We start from the raw sequence: 21,878 nt of genomic DNA on the forward strand, positions 1-21,878 counted from the left end.
TACACATCTCTATGGAAAAAGAGTGGCTGGCTACACATTCCAGTCCAGAGCATTGTGCCTTTTTCCAAATACATGCACTGTGAGAGAGATTAAGAGAACACTCAACAAGCTCAGATTTTGCACCAATTACGTCAATTGCGTCAACATGTTTCTTGAGCAAATACCAAATCAAGGCTCAAATAGTCAGGATGACTGTCTCCCCAAAGACTGGAACATGGAAATAGTGTTCGACGGTCAGTTCTGTTCCTCTGTTGGAATCTTTCGAAGAGGAAAACACTCTATTTCAGCCATTAAAATCAGCTTCTATGGTTACAGGCACTCAATTCCAGTAAAAAAAATCTGTAGTCCGATTCACTTTCAAGGATTTATATTTCCATTTTAAAAACATATCCCACACGGACACACGTCTATAATTTCTGGTATCCTCACACATGCTGATTCTGCTTTTCTGAGCATTCTAAATAAACAAAAAAACCAGGAGTGCGCTACAATTAACTTCAAGCAACCAGGTGTACATAAACAAATGAATAAATAATGGATACTTCAGCACTGAACAGGAGCTGCTGTTCTGCTGGGAAAATGCTCCTTATCTGTGATGTCTCCTAATTGCGAGATGACACACGCACTCACTGCCTTTTGTTTCTGAAGGCAGCTGCACAGCTTGAGCATACTCTGTGGTGATTTGAGTGTTTCTATGAGGTGAGAGAGGCCCCCGCTCTCTCTCTTAATGAAAGGCCATGTTTCTGCTCAGGAGGCTAACAAGCCTGCGGCTGACCGCTGTAGAATAGCCCCGGATCCCCAAAGCCAGGGCTTATTTCCTTCAAACCCCTCCACACTCATAACACACAACCCACGCTCAGGCCAATGTCCACAGGTCTGGGAAATGCAAACTGCGACAGTGGCAAGACAGAAAAATAAAAAGCGGAGAACAGTTGGCAGTAGGGGCTAAGGTATTAGCCCAATAACAAAAAGAGATGCTGACGAAAAAGATTAAGCATAACTGAGGGATGAAGAGTGCAAAAAAGTATTAGCTGGATTGCAGGGGAAAGCAGTTTTACAACATCTCTTAAAAATGATGACCCACTCAGAATCGGCGAGGGAACAACTGCTGGATCCAAGTCAAACATGCCAAAAGCTACCAAACCAGCGTAAGACAGGAGAAGTGGAAAATATTGCCCCGTCTTTCTTTTCTCATTTTCATTTTAAAAGGCGTTTGCACTGGCCGAACGGACCGGCGACAGGGGGTCCGGACGAAAACAAACCACCGGCATGTCGAGCAGAAGACCAGGGCCCGGTCATGTTCTCCACAATAAAACCCAGCAGCCATGACTGCTGTTCCCACACTTCTCCCGGTCTCGTCCATATTTTTCCCTTTTGGGCTGATGACTAGAGGCTGACCTCATTTCACGACATGGTTTGCACTGTGCAGCTCAGGGCCAGGGCTGTCTGGAAGTCAACGCTCGCTGTGGAGGCCTGTGGGGTCAGCCGTGGTTACCGTTTCGCCAAAGAGGCTACCGACACAAAAGGGGGGGGGGGACTTCCTGATGCAGAGATCTTCTGCAGGAACCAGAAACGCTTGGGCATTATCTCTCAGTAAATACTGCAATGTTATGCCACAGGCCTCTGAATTTGGACACCTGGGTATCTAAGGTATGTAAAGTGTGCAAACTGTGGGTGGCGTCCAGATTATTGTAAACTTATTCTCATTTAACAGGGCAATGCAGCAGTACACCGAGCAGACTGTAGGACCTGTCAGCGGCCAGCAGGGGGGCTGCTATTGTTCTGATCCTGTTTGGCTGATCTCTCTGAGCGTCTGCCCCACTGACCGATTTTTAGAGCACGCGGTGTGCGTCTCAAACTGCAGGGAGTTCACCAATAGCGGGTGACCCCTGTTTGTCCTTTTCTTGCAGGAAGCATGAGTAGATGAGAAATTGATACAAGAAAGCTGCTCTCGTTTAACCGCCGTCAACCTCCCGAACAGGCGGGGAGAATTTATTTTACGAGCATCAGGTTAAGTGGGGGGAAATGCGTCTGCAGCCTTTGAAGTATCCGTTTCTGCCTCGTCTTCCAAAACCGTAATAGCTTGGAGCCCCCAATGCCACAAACCCAAAGCCCTGGCAAAAGCCTTTGGTCAGAAGAATCCCGCAGCACAGTTACAGTAATGTTGAATTCCAGTGCCTTCCGCTGATGTGAACGGAGAACCACAACGCCGAACGTGACAGGCAATGTTGGATCCCATTACATAATGACTTTTCTGAGTAGTTCAGCAGGGCAACCATCTGTTTTCACACTGGGCATGAACATGCATGCATAGCAGATGTACTGCTATGCAAAAGCAATCCTTTGGTTGAACCTTATGCACCAAAAAGGACAATGAAAGCAATTAATGCTGGAGAACTTGCAGAGGAGATTTACACCTATGATCCACTTTTCATTCTCTCCTCTGGCCACAGAACATGTATGGACTAACTCAATGGTCAAGTGCCAGAAGTAGCTTAGCAGGAATAGTTTCTCTGAGCATTTTTCCACCTGCTTTTAATCTGTCTCTGTTTTTTTCATCCACACACCCTTAATGAAAAACATGTGGGCAGTGCAACTGCCAGGTAATTTTGGCGTAATATTTTACAGTGTTTTAGGAGTAATTCAGCACTGTGACTGTAAAACCAAGTAAAGCCAGAATTGTTCTACGACATTAATCCAAGCACACTTATCATATACTGTATACATTATGTTTACTTATACAATAATGCAAAACACAGTTCAGTTATGTGCTGGATTAATATTTCTTAATTGACTCCAAATACATGTTTTGTACAAAAAAGAACAGGAAAGTAAAAGTTTTTCATATTTTTTCTCTTCCATTTGCTAAATCTTTTCAAGGCACTGCTCTTGTACTAAAATATTTCTGCACCTGAGTAAAGATCCTCCTTAGCGTTCCTGTCTGAGCAGCAGAGCTTCACACACATACAGAGTCAGGGCAGGATGGCCCCCTTTCAGGATGTGGCTCTGGCTCTGAGATGAACGGGTTTGGAGCGGAGCGAGCCCAGCTGAACCTTTCTCAATCGCTGGAAGAACCGGCAGTTTCCTGTTCAAACTGACATCAGCGACTGGACCTCACCGCTCAGAAAAAACCCCCAAAAACGCCTGACCCAGTTCACAGAGATATACGAGAACTGGAGTGCAGCGGAGTTTGGCGGGGCGCTGCTCCAGTGGAACCATGTAATGAAAAGCAAAAACGCTGGCAGGGTGACAGCTCCGAGAGCCGATCAATAACGAAGCGGGCAGCAATCAGGCTGCGCTCCCCCGAGCGGGGCTCAGACGGCCCCTGAACACGCCCAGCGGGACAGACGGCCGCGCTTATGTAACAGCAGAAAAAGTGAACAAGCAAGCCGAAAGCTTCTCCTCCACACATTCTTTCGGGAGAAATAGCCAGGGCTGATGTCATTATCTTTCGAGAGGAACGCGGACCAGCCATTCCTGCGGTCCGAGTGCCTACACCACCACGTCAGGTAGGGGAGCCGCGTCTAAGCGCTCTGAGGCTCCTCTCCAACTGTGGGGAGGGGCAGTCTGAGAGGAGGATGCTTCTGGTCTCCCTTTTCCCCCAAAACCTGTCCTCTTGATGACCAGAGGGATTCCACAGGAGAAAACCTTTCCATGCTGTGTGTTTGACCTTTGCCTACAATTTACTTTTTAACACGTTCCACATTCTGAGGGAAGGTATGCAGAGGTGAAGTAGCAGAGTGGAGCTGGGGTCAGCTTGGGCTACCGGCCTTTTGTACCATGTATTCATTTTAACATTAAAATTACTCCTATGTGAATGTCTTAAATGTACAGTTATATATTTTTGTTTCATGTACAAACAGCACTGTTTTTAATGAACACCTACCAATCGACCAGATTGCCCAAGTAATCCAGGAGGACCCATAAGCCCGTTGTCTCCCTGGAATGACAGAAATAAACATAAATAAACAAATGGGCATTATTAGATACACTAATCATGCAGACAGCTGATACATACTGATATACTCAGATTAGGAAGATTGTATAAGGTACACGGTTTTAGTGTAAAATGTCTTCTTTAAAGATTGTCCAGGTGTACGATTGGCACAACTACATTCTGTTTACTGTGTCTACAATATGTTATTTGGAAGCTTAGGTGTGACCCTCAACATAAATATTACATTTATATAAGATATATGTATTCAGGTGGTGCTTCATTACCGAATGAAGGTACTGCTGTTAAGATTATTTTGTGTGAGTGAGACCCATAGAGACATGTGGTCAGGCACGTGGTCCAAGTTCTCTCTGTCTCACACAGAGTGTATTAAACCCGTAAATTAGAAGTGTCTGACTGAGTATTGAGCTGGAAGTTCTCTGACTCGGTTCACTGGAGGTGCACAGGACAGAATGGGACAGGTGAGTAATTCAGGTTTGCATGTGATCCAAAGATAATAGAAGGAAAGCAGAAATGAGTTACTCACTTTCTCTCCGTTTGGTGCTACTCCAGGTGAAAGCCCGGGGTCTCCTTTTCGTCCCTGAAAAAAACACACATACACTCAGTGAGCACTTTATTAGGTCATTATTAGACTTATTTTTGGTCTTCTGCTGCTGCAGCCGATTCACTTAGTTCAGAGACGCTCCTCTTCCTCACATACATACTTCAGTTTGAACGTTTACTGACATTATCCTGTAACTAAACGCAGCCAACACCAATCAACAGGTGCAAGCTCCCCGTGTCTGCCAACATCACACAACATTTATATCACAGTATTATGTGCTCAGCAAGTTTGTTTATCTACCATATAATTATTTACAGTTGTGCCTAAAGAAAGGAAGGTGGCTCAGAAACCAAACTGCCGTGTTGTTTACTCTAAGAAGCAGGCCGCCCTGTCGATCCTCCATGACTGGGCTTACAGTAAGCTCCTAAAATGACATCTGGAAACACCTGGCAAATTCTTTTCCCTTTTCAGGCTGTGGAACGGTGTCCTTGTCCTTGAATTCAGTCCTTGATTGTCCCTTCTGTGCAACTCCAAGCTGAATGAGACCTATACAATGCACTTTGGAAATGCCTATCCCTAATTATTTTTCAGTAATTCTTAAATGACTCCAGCAAAAAAACTTCACAAGCCTTTGCAGTCTTCAAGTCATACAAATGCAATTACAATTCCTGGCAGTAAAAATCCTGCCTTTTCCTGTTGAAGTAAACAATAAGGGGGTTGGCACATCAAAGCGCAGCGTAGGAAATGAAACCTGGAGAGCGGATTTCTTCGAGCACCCCCACGGTCTACAACTTTCCCTCACTCAAGCCTGATGAAAGCCGTGAATTAGGAATGGGGCCAAAAACCGAACGCCTCAGAGAAGTTCTCGACACCTGCCTCAAAGACCCCTTTCAATAAACACCTACACAAAACGGAACATTAAAAGCCACACTCAACCTTAATAGTTGAACTTAAAATGAATGGTGCTGAACTAAATTGATGGATACAACACATTTATTTAAGTAAATTATTGGTCATATAATTCTGTTGTGCACAATATCCACCAAAAAAATAAAGACCATTTGAAGCTCCCAAGAGCTCCTTAGAAATGTTGGTGACTTATTTCTCAGTTGTAAAGTAGATTAATTATCATTAATTAATTATTATTTTTAACAGTAAAGCTTCCATAGGTCCAAACTATTTGTTTTGTATCAATATATAAAAGCTTTTGTTTAAATATCTGCCCATGTCTGTATGGATAAAATATGTGTGCACTGTAAATAAAATATATTTTCATTAAATATTAAAAATATTAAATATATTCCTTGACACCCCCCTCTTTTTCTTTCTTAAATAAAGTAGCGTGCCTATTGGACATTTATGTTGTACATTGTTAATTAAACAGTAGAGAAGACTGTTGTCACTCAATCAGCATTTCTGGGGTTCAGGAGAAATCTCACGGTTTGTAAGCTAAGGAATGCTCACAGGACCCTAAGAGACACAGGGACATTTAAATAGTTTACTATTTAAAGAAGAAGGAGAAATTTCGGGAACTCTTAACCTTCTCCTGTGCTCTGGGGGGGGGGGGATGGGCCGACACAATTCTATTTTTACAGCTGGAGTCCGGAGCCCACAGAAATCTCGCTCTGGCACAGTCAGTCTGCACTGGCGTTGAGTTATAAACACAAGGCCTCTCTCTATTTCCTATCTGATGTTCATTTACATGAAGTGTGAAGAAAAGGCTTCACAGGGAAGCTTTAAACTGGAGGTGGGCCTCCTCGCTCGTGGTTTTAATCTAACGCCAGCATCGTACTTTCATGCCTTGCAAAGAGAGAGGGCCCTCATAGTGCGTAGGGCTGAAAGACTCCGGGACCTCAGCTGGCACTGAGAAACTTCTGAAATGCTGCGTATTAAAGGCGAATGAGGGAATGAGAAACACGAAAAAGGCTAGGGAAATGCAATCAGGCTTTTGCGAGGACCCAGGAGAAAACAATTCCAGCCTACGCTGAGTGCAGGCGAGCACCGCAGGATTACATGCAGCTGTGATGAGACCCATGTTGCATCATTCCTCTAATTATTTTGTCTCTTATTTAATTGCGGTGAACTCAAAGTGTTTACTTAATCAAGTCTGTACTGTGGCAGCGTTGCAGACTGTATACTGAGGCAGGGATCCGAGTTGGCACGGTAACCCTCAGCCACATTGCGCAATTAGTTTCGGGCGCATAGCCATATACAAAATAATATACAAAATAAAGGCATTAAATAAAGGCTTATACAATATAAAGGCATTATTATTATTATTCAATACCAAAATCTGGATACAACCCAGCAATAAGCATTATAGTAACCCCTCCTGCTGATTGAATCCAGCTGACTGCACACATTTTGGATGGTGATCATTCGAATGCTTGCCCTACTGACTGAGGAGGACAATGGGACAGGCCAACAATGAATGAATTGTGTAGAAAACTATGCTATAATGGAAAAAAAGCCCAACAAAAGGTCAAACAAGTAACTGTATCGATCTCCCTCTTTCTCTCACTGTCTCTCTCACACACTCTCTCACTCTCACACTCTCTCACACGCTCTCTCTCATGCACGCACGTACACACACGCGCACTCACACACAGTTAGAAGCATCTTTATTTCTTCATCATAGTGTTCCAACTTCGGATCCCTTTCCTATGAATGGCAATAAATCACATTTATGTATTCAGTGTGTTTTATTATTCTGTCCAAAAACAGGTGTCTCTCCCATCTAAAGACACAGCTGGAATATGTACCAGTTCTGCTCAGCCACTTCAGGCATCTGCACAAAGCATTACAAGAGAAAGATTGAGCGTCGTTCGGCTTGGCCGTGACTGAAATTAAGTTCTGCACAATCCAGGGTGAATAGGAGAACACCAGGAACGAAGAGAGCTGGTCAGTTGTTCGATATGGGTTTCATAGAGTCTGTCTTAGTACTTATCTAAGAGTTCTGTTTTGAAAGGGGTTTATTGGGGTGTGAAACGCCAGGATGATACGCGCTGGGTTGTTTACTGCTCCACTGCAGCCTCTCCAGAAAATAGGAATGACAGAAGTATGCTGACAGTGAAGATTACCCAGTGCACCATTTCTATAGGCTATCATGCCTGCCAATATGTGTTATTGTTACCGATGCCTGACAACACTTGAAGCTCAGGTTCACTTGAACAGGGCGTATTGTATGTCTGAAATAGTGATTCCATTTTTACAGTTGTTTTAAAGGATTTGTGTCATAGACTGAATGATATTGTGTCAGCCAATGAGAGCCCACTCATAGCCTGCAGAGAGACGGAGGGCCTGGTTTGAATGAAGACTGTAAAGCACAGCTCATCAGCCTGAGAACTGGGCTTATGGGTAATGTTTTTTAATCAGTTTGAAGCTGATATTGACACAGCTAGGACACGGGTAGGTGCTATGTGTCCAAATGATGTCCTGTCTATATTTCAGTTTCTTAATTTGAGTCAATTAAACTGTATCTCTTCAACTTCTTATCATTCCAGCCCCCGCATTTCAACAATGTCCTGATTATCAGTTTGGTATAACACATCATCATCATCCTAACTTCCTATTCTCATGTACATTTCTTCCAAAAGCTTTGACTGCATAATAAGTATTTGGACAGTCAACAATAACAGTAAATCTTTAGTATCAGTGACGATGTTTTGAGATGCCTTTGACGTTTTGTGTCAATCGACCTTCCCAGAGCTCAGGACTGACTGCCACAGGCAATACAGGCAGTAAGCACAATGTGTCTGTACATACCTTGGGCCCTGGTGGACCGGATCGGCCTGGATTTCCATGCGGACCAGGAGCACCCTGCAACACAACACAGGAAGCGATGGATTATTGATGGTTTAAGGTACAGAAAACAGGTTATGATGTTGGTGAGAGAATCTCTTACAACATATTGAAAATCAAATCAAAGAAATCCTCGGTAAGAGGGATTACAGGTCGGTCACCAGCGACCGTAGTTAAAACAGAGAACAGCTACAGCGGGTTAAGTGTTGGGAACTTTGTTCCACTACGTTCTGAGTACTGAGGCATTGTTGAGGCTTCAGTGTTTGAGAGCAGACATGATTCTTATACATCTTCATCAGTACGAGAGGAAAAGACGACCGCTCTTGACAGGAAAGAAAGACAAGTCCTAAGGCTCAGATTTACTCAGATTACTTCCCCTGGCTGTGTTTCTGAAAGCAGTATGGAAAATTCTAGCAGGAAGCAGCAAACTCCGCAACAGCCACCATAGGACTCCAGCCTTACGCATAAACAACAAAATACGGTTTCGGGCAGCTCCGACCCAACAAGAACCTATTTTTAACCAGAACCATACTTGCAGAACTAAAACATTTTTATACGGGGATTTGCATTGGATAGTACTGGCCATTTCTTTAGCCTCTTTCTCTGAAAACAGGACCAAATTTCAAAAAGAAAAGGGGAAGCAGGCCAGCTGGTGGGCCCCTGTGCATCTCCCTCGGTTCTGCTGCGACTCGTGAGGGGGATCTGGAGAGCGTCAAACCCCACGCCGCTCCGACACCCTGCCGTCCGTACGCCGGTCTGGCTCTGTGTACCGTGTGGAGACTGGCCCTCTGTTTGAGTTATGGCATATGGATGTGATTTTCCTCTTCCCCTCACATTCTCCGGCCTCCTGCCTTCCCAGCAGCCCTGTGAGGCCCACACAGTGGCTTCTTTCGCCCAGCTCCGCAGCCCCAGGCAGAGGGGTACCTTGTTGGGGTCCACAGGGTTCAGAGTGTGGTGCAGTTGCTGTGCATGTGGGTGTTCTGTCTGGAAATGGGGAATGGGGAACCAAGCCCCCTGACACTGAATTTCTTTTCTTTTTTACAGAAGGAATAAGGACTTGAAAAATAAATTAACCTGCTTTCTGCTTTTGAGGAAGATGGGAGATTAGGCTATGAATGTCTGGGGGAAAGTACTGTAGGCGTAATACTTCGAAGCAATAGAAAAAAACCGGGAAAATAGATGTGCCTATTGTTCATGCCATGGACAGCAACATGTGTACATGCTCGGATCTAATCACATGCACAAGTGTGAGCATATGCTAGTGAAAATAGATGTGCCCCCTGGAGTATGTCAACGTGCTGTTGTTCGTGGCATGAACGTTCCACAGAAGACACAGCATCCATTGTTCCTCTCTTCCATATGCCACAACCTACAGTGAACACAGTTCTTTCCTGATTGGACTTGCAGGCATCAATCCTCTTGATATTGAACACATGGGAACAGTTACCAGAAGCTCATCTACAGATTTCCTTCCCTTTGTCCAACCATTCTGTGCATTTCACTCCATTAGCATGGGTTAGATATTAAACACATGGCAATAGTTAGCCAGGAAGAAGAAGAAAAAAGATATGGCAGTAAGCCTATTCAATTCCATACCAGCGCATTATCCGAAATGGCTACAAACATCGGCAATGAATAAAATGTGTCAAAACAATTACGTTGCCCGAATATTTGGGGGGGAAGCTTCACAGAGAGTGTCTGGGTGAGTCATGTGATCTACCTTTCTGGGGCTCTGGACTGTCGAGCGCTGTTACTCTTACACGCTCAAGACACCATTTGGTACGCTTTAAACTGGTGACCCACGGAGACCGCCGTCACCTGTAGTCCCTCTCTGGATCCTGGCCGGGCCGTGACCTCGGTCTTCCTGCCCTGAGTCTGTCTCGCTGCGGCCGGGCCCCCCCCGTACAGTCTCAGGTGAAAGGGCACCCGGATTATTGAGGAAAGGCTTGTGCCTGACTTTACGGCGTCATCTGCGAATTTAACGGGGGGTAGGCACGGTGCATGTCACTGTCCTGGGTCAGTGACTCATGGCAGGTCACTTGCACCCTTACGGAACGCCCTTCACACAGTCTTTACCCAGCCCGGACTTCAGCCCGCTCCCTTAATCATCCAGTGAGCGGCTATTAGATCTATCAGATGTGCACAGGAGGTCAGCGGGGGGAGGAAATGCCTGGGAATTAATGAGAATAAACTGTGATTCTGGGCCAGCGCTGCAGAAAGGAGATCCTGTTAATCTAGACAGATACAGCACACGCTGTCCAGCGGGGTCGTGCGGAGGACTTGGGGGATAAAAACGAGGACAGCTTTAAACAACAGAAGAAGATAAACTATGAACAATGCGGTCTGATGCCTAAAGAAGCACATTCTCCAGTGGGGGCCCACAGGTGCTAGGCAGGGCTAAGGCCAGGGTGGGACTTCCCCTAGCCCAGGGTAGGGCTAAGAGCTGGAGGAAGCGGAGACGCGGAACTGGTTAACCACAGTCTCTGTACAGCACGCCAAGGCAGCAACCACGGGTGCTTACAGCCCATTCTAGTTGCCCACACAGGCTCCAAAACCAGACACATTATGGCAGTACTGTATGTACTGTAGTTTCTGCTGCTGCTTATAATTATCCCATGTTCTGCATCTCCTCAGCATGGAAACAACACATCTTTCTTTTAATGAAGCCATTTCACGCAGCGACCCCCCCGCTCCCCCCACCACCACTAAACAAAAGCCTGGGTGTCACTGATAAAAGCTGGTGTGTCCCTTGCAGTCACTCAACCTTCTGGATTATGTTTACAGACGGCTTGAATGAGCCAATAGCTCTAGCAAATTACAACTTCCTCCAGACGACGGCAGTAAGGTTTGAGTGCTGTGTGCGCGCACGACTTCACAGCCACACCTAATTACAGGGCAGGGAGGATCCTAAACAGGATTATAATTTTCCCTGCATGCTATTTCAAAATTAGAAATAAGTGCAAAATGCCTCCCCCCAAAGTAACCAGCATCTGATGATCTATCGCTGCTAGTGTGCACAGACTTGCGTTTCAGTAATCGCTCTCAAACCCTGTACATGTTGCAGTTCCAAGTATTTAGGAACAGAATCCTTTTCACCAAAATATAATATCCTGTTGTGTTATTCTATGCGCTTCTATAAGGATTACAGATGTTTTTATGGATTTAAAAGCATAGCCTAGGAGATCAGATGGGAACTTCAGATTTTTTAAATTTTTATATTCAAAACACATTGCTAATGTTCAATCAAACATTAGACATGTAATCGAATGACAATGAATTGGCTAGATGATTCCCCAGTGGATGAGATCCATATATGGTTTGATTTGATACCTATGTAGGCAATTAATTCCTATTATACAAGAATAATTGGTTGCTTCAGTCTTAAAGGTATAGGTGTCTAGATCTGTGGCACCTGCTCTACCAGCTCGACCTCCTGCTACACCAGTCTCAGTCTCTGCACTGAAATAGCCCAAAACGTGGTCATCCTGCCTGTCTTCAGACAGAGTACAGCCCAAATCCTGTCACCTCATTTATTCAGAGGGCTTCAGGTGTTCCAATGGACTAAACGTTTCAAGAGACTTTTCTCCTGAAAACCAGGTAAAGAACATAAGCTGCTTTCTGAGCTCCGAAACCTGCAGACACATTTAGATTACATATGTACATTTCAAGTGTACAAGTGCTATGTTATATAACATGCAGTAAAAAGGCATTTTACAAAGTATTTATATTAGTTTTACTGGTCTTAATTCAAACTGTTCTGAGCATTTTTTAAATAAATTATTTTCACTATGCAGTATCATATGTATTAAACTGTATAATACATCTACTGTCTTTCATTAAAGGCTGTATTAAAACAAGCTAGGTTTTATTCACTGGTATTATGTTAAATATTAAATGTGCCAATAAATTACAGACGCATTTCCTTTCCAAAAATGCAGCTTTCTATTCATTTCATCATGCCCGGCTATATTAAAAATCCTCCTGTGAGCATAAAATTGCTTAAAATTGATTCTCGGATGCTATTCATACAAATGGGTTGCACAGAAACATCTATGGATATTATTCAAGGACCCTTTAAGAGCACAAAACCAAGGCTTTCTCTTGGAAAAATATACTTAAATGATTCTTTAAAACGTGTTTATTTCTGGACAAGATCCATGCTGTCATCGCCCGTCTGTACATACACATAAATTCAGTAGTATTTGTGGCACAGACTCATTCTGTTCAATAGATTAAATCGCAGAGTCAACATCAGGAAGGTTCTGAAAATCTCATTACCATTTATAGCTTCGTATGAAATCCTGTGCATTCAGCCCACAGACCCTGCACGCAAATATACTGATTTACCCACAGGACCCACTTATTCTGTACACACTGTACAGTATGTTTTCATGGTTCTGTTTACATGAAGTCTTTTATTTTACTCTCATGGTTTGCGGTTTATCATCTTCCTACTCATAGGCTGTTCAGATGTACAGTAGTGTTACTACACCGTGCGTACCACTAAAACTGTCAAATATAAACAAGCTGGGTGGCCATATTGGAACAGTCTTAAAACACGCCTAGCATTATTACAAGGTTATTCAATTTAATTTAATTTAATGGATATTCTCAAAATTGCATCAAATGGACCATTGCACGTATACCCATTTTTACCCGTACCTACGCTCTCTGCCTCCGGGTACTCCTACACACTTGTCATAGGCGACGAGTCCCACCCCAGTCTAAGAGTCCCTCCACCCAGTTAATTACAGACCAGCGTAAGAGAAACAAAGGCCTGGCCCCAAGGCAGGACGCATGCATGCCCATTACCACAGTCATTACCATCACCAAAACTCACAATCCCAGAACACAACATCCGCCCGAGTTCATATTTAAGACTTCTCTAATGATCTGCTTGCCATAAACAGGCTGTCTGCGAAAAAGCCTGCCACGTTTCTGTCCAAGAGGACCTTAAAAAGAGCCTACAAAACCCTCTGATATTCCAACTGCATGAAGGTCCAGCCAAAGTCTAAGAAAGAGAAGAGCCCTGGTGGTTACCTCAGGACCAGGCGAGATTTATGACCACTCACCATTGTTACTCTCTACTCCAAATAGAACGACAGAATCCAGACATGGACACAGTAGTGTTCACAACTTTTATACCCTCCAAGTTATTTTCCATTGGAGATGGCTTTCACAACTCAAGTGATTAATATAGTGCCCACACGAAAGTATGACTGCAACAATTCCATTACTAAAGGCTGAAAACTGTTCAGAGCTGACAGATCGAATGGATAAGTAACATATGTGCATCTTAAGACGTCCAATAAGACTGACAAAAATATTCCATATATTAAAAAAATCATAATCTTTTTATGCCCTTGTAGGCCTACAGCATATGAAATTTGAAATGATTGAATGTACGCAAAGAGATTTACAAAGGCAAGACAATGTCCGCCATATGTCTAATATCAGACACATATATCAACTTTAGGAACCTTTTTATCGTGGCCAAGGCAGATCAATAGCTCTGATTCCACGAGCGCTCGAATTCTTCCAGCACTCCCAGTGAAATACTGAACGGAGGGGTCTCCAGCAGACACAAAGCCCCCTTTGATCTGGGCTCCTGACGCCGACCTTTCAGACTGCAGCCTGGCCCATTTCTCCGGCTGAAGGCTGCTGGATTTAGTGCCGGGGCGGACGACCACGCTGGCCCCCGCGCTGACCTGACACCTCCTCGTCAGGAGGAGTGAGCGGGGCGTGTGGGGGTTCGCCCACTCTGACGCCCCGCGCCGGCTCCTCGGCCGGGGCGAGCGCGAAGGGGACGGCCGGGCGAGCGCCTTGTGTCCTCTCCGTGCGTTGACGACGGTTGCTAAGCTGCATCTCGCACCCACGTGCGGCGGCTTATGGGGGGGTCAAAGGTCACGCCAGCCACATGAATGAATGTCGAGAGCGGGGTTCGACTGGCTGCGGTTGTGTGAAAATCTCACGGGTGTCAGAAACCCCTGCTTTGTCATTATCCCACACGTCCCCATGCCTTATAAAACTGCACTCAGAGCCTGCTCAGTGTCAGTGTGCTAAAGAACAGAAAGGCAAACACACCGGGCCTGTTGTATGTGCTCACGCTGGTGCTAGATCACTGCAGAAAAGCAGGGATAATGCAACTCCATTATTTCATCAATGGCGTGCCAACTGCTGCATGTGTGCCCACTTCTGCTCTCGTATGTCTAAGCTGTCTAGACTGTTACATATAATAATATAGCTTTAAAATCAGTAATACACACACCACACCAAGCCCCCGAGATAAACCACTGCTTTATTCTGTTCACTTATGAATATACTTATATTAAAATAAATAAAATATAAAAAATATAAAAATTATATGAATAGAAGAAAACATAAGAATATTTATTATATGTATATATATATATAATAAATTGTACCTTGTGCACAACAATTAACATTTCATTCTAGAAGATTGTGACAACATTTCATTGAGTGTAAAAATAAATCTTGGTTTGTGGTTGGACCAGAAAAGGAGGCCAAGACCCCTGTGTGAACTGAGCTCCACTCGGGCCAGACGCATGAAAGCTGCAGACTCTCCACAGTCACACTGCAGTTATGGGACATTTGATAGCGCACTTGATCTGAATCCCATTCCACGGTCCCACAGCAAAAACGTTAAAAGCTGCTCGCTTTTGCTCCATCTAATAAAACACATCCATAAAACGGAGACTATACTAACAGAACACTTTGTTCCAACTGGCTCTGACATATATACCTCTGGCGATAAAAAAAAGGTTTCACGTGTTGTATTGTTGACAGGACAAGTTATAGGGTGGCTTCATGTATTGTGCTATTGAAGTCCAGAGACGGAACTGCTGCTTTTTATTTACTTCCCTTTTGTACAGGCATCTGTTCGGCACGCAGCAAACATAGCTGTGGGTGTCGGGTCTGTTGTGAGGGATACGCTTTGTGTGATCCCCATGGACGTTTCTGTGTCGGTTCAGGCCTTTTGTACACCCACCAGAGATCCGAAATGTGTTTCGCTGACCCTAAATCATGTCAGTGTCAACTAGTTGCCCTCCCCCCCACACTGTCTTGTTTTGATCGTCAGCGTTGCGCCCTTCCACAGCGCATAGGTTCCTTTACACGTGTGCGCCTTCTCCTTCTGACAGAGGTGGTCTCTGCGGCGGGGAAGCGTTAATGGGCTGTCTGCTCGACGACGGAGCCACACAACCCGGAGAGAGAGAGAGAGAGAGACACAGACTGGGGGCCAAACCCTCAGGTCCTCAGCCACAGGGAAGAGAAATTGCCGGTGACAGTTTGTAATATCCAGGATCCGTCTGAATTATACTGACGTGCGCTACAGTCGTCTATATATGGATTTAGGGAGCTTGTGAGCTCACTTCAGGTTTTAAATGCCTTTGATTAGACTCACACAAAGACCCCTTTCTTCAGTTAAAGAGATTGGTTTCCCTCAGCCCACCTCTCTGGGGCTCCCAGACAGGGCTGTTGCTCCCCCCCGACCCCCGCCCACCCCCCTTTCTGCCACACACACACACACATACGCACACTGACGGGGTTAAAAGAAAGAAAGCAATGAAGATTCCTTTTAAATCTCTCGCCTGTATTCTCTGTATTCTGCTACTACTACTAGTAGTAATAATAACTTTATTTACATAGCACCTTTCAAGCACAGAGCACAATGTGCTTTGAAGATTGCTAGCGGTTGTCTTCCCTTGAGATATACGGAAATGGAATTAACTCAATCCAGACTCGATCTCTCCTCACAGTACTGGAGGAGAGATCTCTTTAATCCCCTCTCAGCAACTGATACAGGTGTGGGGTATGCTCCCTCTGGATATGTGCGCTGTATTATTCATTATCTGCCACATTGTAACACCTGAAACCCCCGCAGGTCAGCAGCAATAACGAAAAGATTCAGCATTTGTGCATAACATCATGAATTAACCAAACAGGAATTTACCACGCTCGTCCATCATCTGGTGACAAACCAAAGAACAACAAAGCCTGTTGTAGCAACATCAAACTAAATCCTAATCATAGTGAGTAGAAATAGGATAAAAAGGTCCATGAGTCAACTGTTGTGTTTATAATGTTTTTTTGTTTGGTGTAATGTGTAATGGGGTGCTATTGGTGTAATGAGGCGATTTAAGACTGAACATGTGGATATTTCCCCCAGGAATGGCAGTTTAATATGCTGAGAGACTTTTCTTCGGGCTCCCCAGAGCGTTATTATCGTGTGTTTGTTCGCTCCGCAGCTTTCTGTGTGTACCTCGTCAGCCACCAGCCGAACTGGGTTTCCAGCAGCACGGAAAGAAAACAAACACAGGGAGGCTAATGCCTGGCAATCCCAGAATCCCGTTCTGCGCGCCTCGAGCACGTCCTATCACAGTGGCGCTAATGCCGTTGTCTTTACGTAGCGCTCTTAAAAGGGCCGTGTCTGTTCAGGGCTGGGGGGACGTCAGGGACAGGACGGCGGATAAATGAGGTGGACAGAAAGCATACAGGGCGTGATGAAGGAAAACCCGTCAGGCACAATGTGAGACAGACTCACCCGAGGACCCCTCTTCCCTGGCAGTCCCGGCTTCCCTGGTGGTCCGGGAGGGCCCTGAAGAAAAGAGAGAGACGCAGAGCACCGCTGTGAGTAAAAACACTGACCGCTCACCGGCAGACTGACGATGCAGCTCTTTCTGAACCACGCTGCACACCGTACAATCCCACGGTCACCGCGCAAAACCCAAACACGGACGGGCGAGTCGCTGGGGGTCCTCGTTTGGATCAACAGTTCCAGCTCATTCCATATCAATGCTTCACGAGGATGTTTGTTTTGTCACCCACCTCTCTCCATTACAATCCTCCTTCCCCCTCCACTTTACCTCCTCCTTTGGGTCAACACTGCGCTACCAGGCCGGCCACCCATTACATCACATACACGTTTATCACCCACATCATTCAGGACCACCTTATTGAGTTCAGGCTGGCTGAACCGTTCATGTAAACCTGGATGCTTTGTTTTTCATTCCATAAGGATTGTTTTCTTCTTTCATAACAGAGCAGCAATATGTTTACATAAAGTTCTGTGGGTTTTTCCATTTTCAAATAGAGCTATCCTTTACAGCACCTGAGGTAGTCCACCTTTAAGGCAGTGAGGAGAGACTTATTTGTCTTTAAAGCACATAAATATTCTTACATGTGTGTTCTTCCCGCGTTGTGCAACAGCTCACCTGACTGACAGTGAGGATACAACATCACATCCACACTGGTCTTAAGGTGACTGTAGAAGTGTTCACATATCTGTGTCTGTCATTGCTTCCTGCTTATAACAAAATTATTATTATTATTTTTTACCTTGAACTATCGTACACAAATACTGCACAATTCATGTCAGTGTGATATTCCAGTAGATGCTGGCAGTGTGATATTCCAGTTGATGCTGGCAGTGTGATGTGTGGTGCAGTTGATGCTGGCAGTGTGCTATTCCAGTTGATGCTGGAAGTGTGATATTCCAGTTGATGCTGGAAGTGTGATATTCCAGTTGATGCTGGCAGTGTGATGTGTGGTGCAGTTGATGCAGGCAGTGTGATATTCCAGTTGAAGCTGGCAGTGTGATATTCCAGTTGATGCTGGCAGTGTGATATTCCAGTTGATGCTGGCAGTGTGATATTCCAGTTGATGCTGGCAGTGTGATGTGTGGTGCAGTTGATGCTGGCAGTGTGATATTCCAGTTGATGCTGGCAGTGTGATGTGCGTGCAGTATCCTCAAACTGGTCCTGGCTAGATAAGAAGAGGGCCCCTGGCATCCACATATTGGAACCACTGTACAAACAGGAGTAGTGTTCTATCTCTCTCTCCCTCTCTCTCTCTCTCTCTCTTTCCCCCCCTCCCTCTCTCCTTCTCTCCCTCTCCCTTTCTCTCCCTCTCTCTCTCCTTCTCTTTCTCCCTCCCTCTCTCTCTTTCTACCACAGGCTGTGGTCTGACGTTATGCCATGGAATTTAAGGGCACAGGAGAGATAGCCGCACCCTTTTTTGAGTTGCACATGCAGACCGGCCCTCTGCAGGCACACACACACACACACACACACACACACATATAATATACACACACTCACACAAACCAACAGCTGCACATCTTCATGGGACACTGCCCACGCAATAGCCCCCCCCCCCCCAATCCCCCATCCGCGATTCACTGGGAAAGGAGGAGAGCAGCACCTCTATGGAGAGAGAGGAAGAGGAGGAGGAGGGAGCTCACAGCGAAGAATGTGAACCAGCTGTCTCCCTCTATAGGACTGAAGCCGTACCACTAATGCCTGGCTGTCCAGACATGTCTTCATCAGCTAGTTAGGGAGCAGAATCTCACCACATCCGATACTGTATTCGCACCAAAATGACAATAATATATCAATTTTCCACTTTGAGCGTCATCCCTGATGAGAAGCAGAGCTGGGGAACATAGCTGGGTGTCATTTGGTTGTTGGACAAGAGAATGAGGGGAAACAGACTCTGGCCTCTGTATAAAGACTGTTTAAAATTCTTCTCACACACTTAGTATTTGTTCCAGAGTATTGTGGTGATGAGTTCGCTAGTTGCTCTTTACGGGGGCCTTGGCACCTACTGGCAGATAGTCGTTTGGCCCATGAAGCTCATCGATCGATGGAGCAGTCACGGAAACACCGATGTGCATTAACAAGTATTAATTACATTATTAAGCAGTATTAAGCACATTAACAAGACACAGACATGGAACATCCACCGATGTGCATTATGCACATTAACAAGACACAGACATGGAACATCCACCGATGTGCATTATGCACATTAACAAGACAGACATGGAACATCCACCGATGTGCATTATGCACATTAACAAGACAGACATGGAACATCCACCGATGTGCATTATGCACATTAACAAGACACAGACATGGAACATCCAACAAGGGGTCACCATCGCCTAAGGAACCTTTAGACAATATCCACTTGAACAATATTCTCTTTGCCAAACACTTCTCTGTACTGGCCCGTTGTGACTGCCGGGCTTTCACAGAGAAATTAAATTAACTAACACGGTCCTTAAGATAGCAAAACCCTAGCTCACCTCAGACACTCCACAGCTGTGTCTGCAATGACAGAAAAAGACTTTGCTACAGCTTGAAAACCACAAATAGTTCTGACACAGATATAAATATATCCAGCAAGCAATGTTTTGATTAATTTTGTTCTTCAGCAATAACTTAACTGGCCATTTATGATTTATGGATTTATAGTTTATTAAACCCACATGATAAGCATTAATACTGCGATTACTGTAAAATAAATACGGAAACATAAGTGACCGTATCAATGTTGTTCCTGGAAGGTTCATTTGGTGAATTGTCTCTGTGATTAATGTCTCCTGCCAACTGTCTGATGACACATGTTCCGGCAACATCTTCCCACACCTGTACTGCAATCCAGTGCTGTGCTGAGTCAGACACAGGCAACAGCTTATCTCTCCAGTAATGTCCGGGGCATTCCGGGTGAGTGCGTGACGTCTTTAAATAGGGCTCAGTATGTGTGGTACCTTTTCCACTTGTGTCCACACCTCAACCCCCCCTCCCTCACCCCCTCACTGCCATTTCAGCAGGTTTGACCAGCTGCCAGCCCGTTCTGCACAGTAGGCGCCCTAGTGACTGTCACCAAGCCCATGTTTGTACCAACTGCCTGTGCTCGTCACATTAACAGGGTATTTAACCCTTTTAAAACAAACCATTTTGTGGAGCCTACCCGGTTGTATTTGCATAGCGTGAATGCTAGCAACATCAGATGCTCCTGTTGACCGTGGTCAGCATCGCCATTCTTCCCAATGGTCAGGCTCACAATTTACTTCCATTCATTTACTGGATGGGACCTAGTTTTAAAGCACAAACTAACTATGGAGGATATTAGATTAATGTAGTATTTTCTTCGTAATCAAATGAATCAGTCCCATTTAGCTGATAAGCTATTTTCAGGTTCAGGTTAGCTATGAATAGGAATGATAAGATTAGCAACTGTGTGGAAATACAGCAGTATTCATTTCAATGCATGTGGCCATGTGAATCCGTGATAGTGCACAACAATATATCACATAAATTAACAAAACTCTTTTGCAGGATCTTGTTTTTCTTTTATGAGGCAATTAAACATTGACAATAAATCTGACAGCAAAACAAACAGATAACTTTTGACCTTGGTACTCACACTTACAGATTTATTGTTCTCTATAGTTAGTTTGTGCTTTAAAGTATTCATTTTGGAGAGGTCCCAAAAGTGAATGGGAATTAATTGTGAGCCTAACAACCAGGAGGAATGTAGATGCTGACAACGGCCAACAAGAGCATCTGATGGCATCTGACGTTGCTAGCATTCACGCTATACAAATACGATGGGGTAGGCTCCAGAAAATGTTCATAAAAATGTGAAATATCCCTTTAAAGACTCTCACCATTTCTCACACATTGACACAACTTCTAGGGGCATACATTAGACATCCATACAGAAATGTGAAGAGGTAAATGGTTCAAAGCCAAGACAGACAATATATTTTCACTTTTAAATGGTGTGTGAGAGTGGGGGGGATAGATGGCCGGTTTCAAACATATGTAATGTCCAGAAGCATGTTTAGACCAGGGTATTTATTTTCTGTTAAGCTAAAGGACAGGGCTTAGGGGTGACCTGGTCCCCCCTGTTGATTCAAACTGGGGGCCTAAGCTGAATAGGCAGAGTAGGGGTCTGTTCATCTGAAGTGTTCCCACAATAGACCATTGTGCTGCACGACACAGAAGTCAAGCCCCAGACCCCTTTAAGTACATTTTTATTTGGCTTCTCAGAACAATAAATTACCGTCCCTCTTTCTGAAAGAGACAAACGGGCCAGACGTCTTTGAAAACACTCCAACAAGAAAATCAACCAATACATTTTTTAAGGGAAGACTCTCAAAGAAGCTTACCGAGTATTTTAAAGTGGCATGCGCTGTCGCCTTGTCGTGTCCTGCGTTCTCCTGTTCCCTGTCCCTCTGCTGTGCTCTGCCTGTGTGTGTGTGTGTGTGTGTGTGTGTGTGTGTTTATACGAGCTCTGTCATGAGGGAAAGTGGCGACAGGCCTCGTAGCCTGCACGGCCCTCTCTTCGGGCCCCCCACGGTGCTACGTGGCACATTTCCCCCTCACAGGAAGAAAGGTTCCTATTGAGGCAGGAGCAGATAACCCCGGGAGGGAGCACGGGGCTTGCGGGAGCAGGGGGTTCCAGTGTGTTTATTTACATAAAATATGCTTGCCTGGGCCACAGGACTGAACGACATCTGTTTGTTTCTGGTGTTGTGCATGGCTGCAAACACAGGAAGCCAAACGGAGCGGGACAATGTTCAAGCAGAATGTTCAGACACTCCTCCCAGGTGAAGTAAACCACCGTTAAATAGCTTGACTGAGCAGCGTTCGAATTCTGACCTTCGGTCGGTGAGAAACACGTGTAACAGCAAAAGCTTTAGAGGCAATGCGCGCCAATGAGGCGGTCTCTGCCTCCTCGATACTAAAAACAGTCTCCACTGCTACC

The 21,878-nt window shown here is 45.0% G+C and overlaps 1 protein-coding gene across 1 annotated transcript in view; it reads right to left on the reverse strand.

The window, feature by feature from the left end:
• col27a1b (collagen, type XXVII, alpha 1b) overlaps window positions 1-21,878 on the reverse strand; it is a 115,872-nt gene that overhangs the window by 74,729 nt on the left and 19,265 nt on the right. Inside the window, exons 4-7 of the mRNA XM_061215850.1 lie at window positions 16,864-16,917; window positions 8,265-8,318; window positions 4,482-4,535; window positions 3,887-3,940 (exon numbers count right to left, since the gene is read on the reverse strand). Coding sequence (XP_061071834.1) covers window positions 3,887-3,940; window positions 4,482-4,535; window positions 8,265-8,318; window positions 16,864-16,917 — 216 coding nt within the window. The remainder of the gene's footprint in view (window positions 1-3,886; window positions 3,941-4,481; window positions 4,536-8,264; window positions 8,319-16,863; window positions 16,918-21,878) is intronic.

Source organism: Conger conger, chromosome 12, assembly GCF_963514075.1.
Source record: "Conger conger chromosome 12, fConCon1.1, whole genome shotgun sequence".
Taxonomy (NCBI): Eukaryota; Metazoa; Chordata; class Actinopteri; order Anguilliformes; family Congridae; genus Conger; species Conger conger.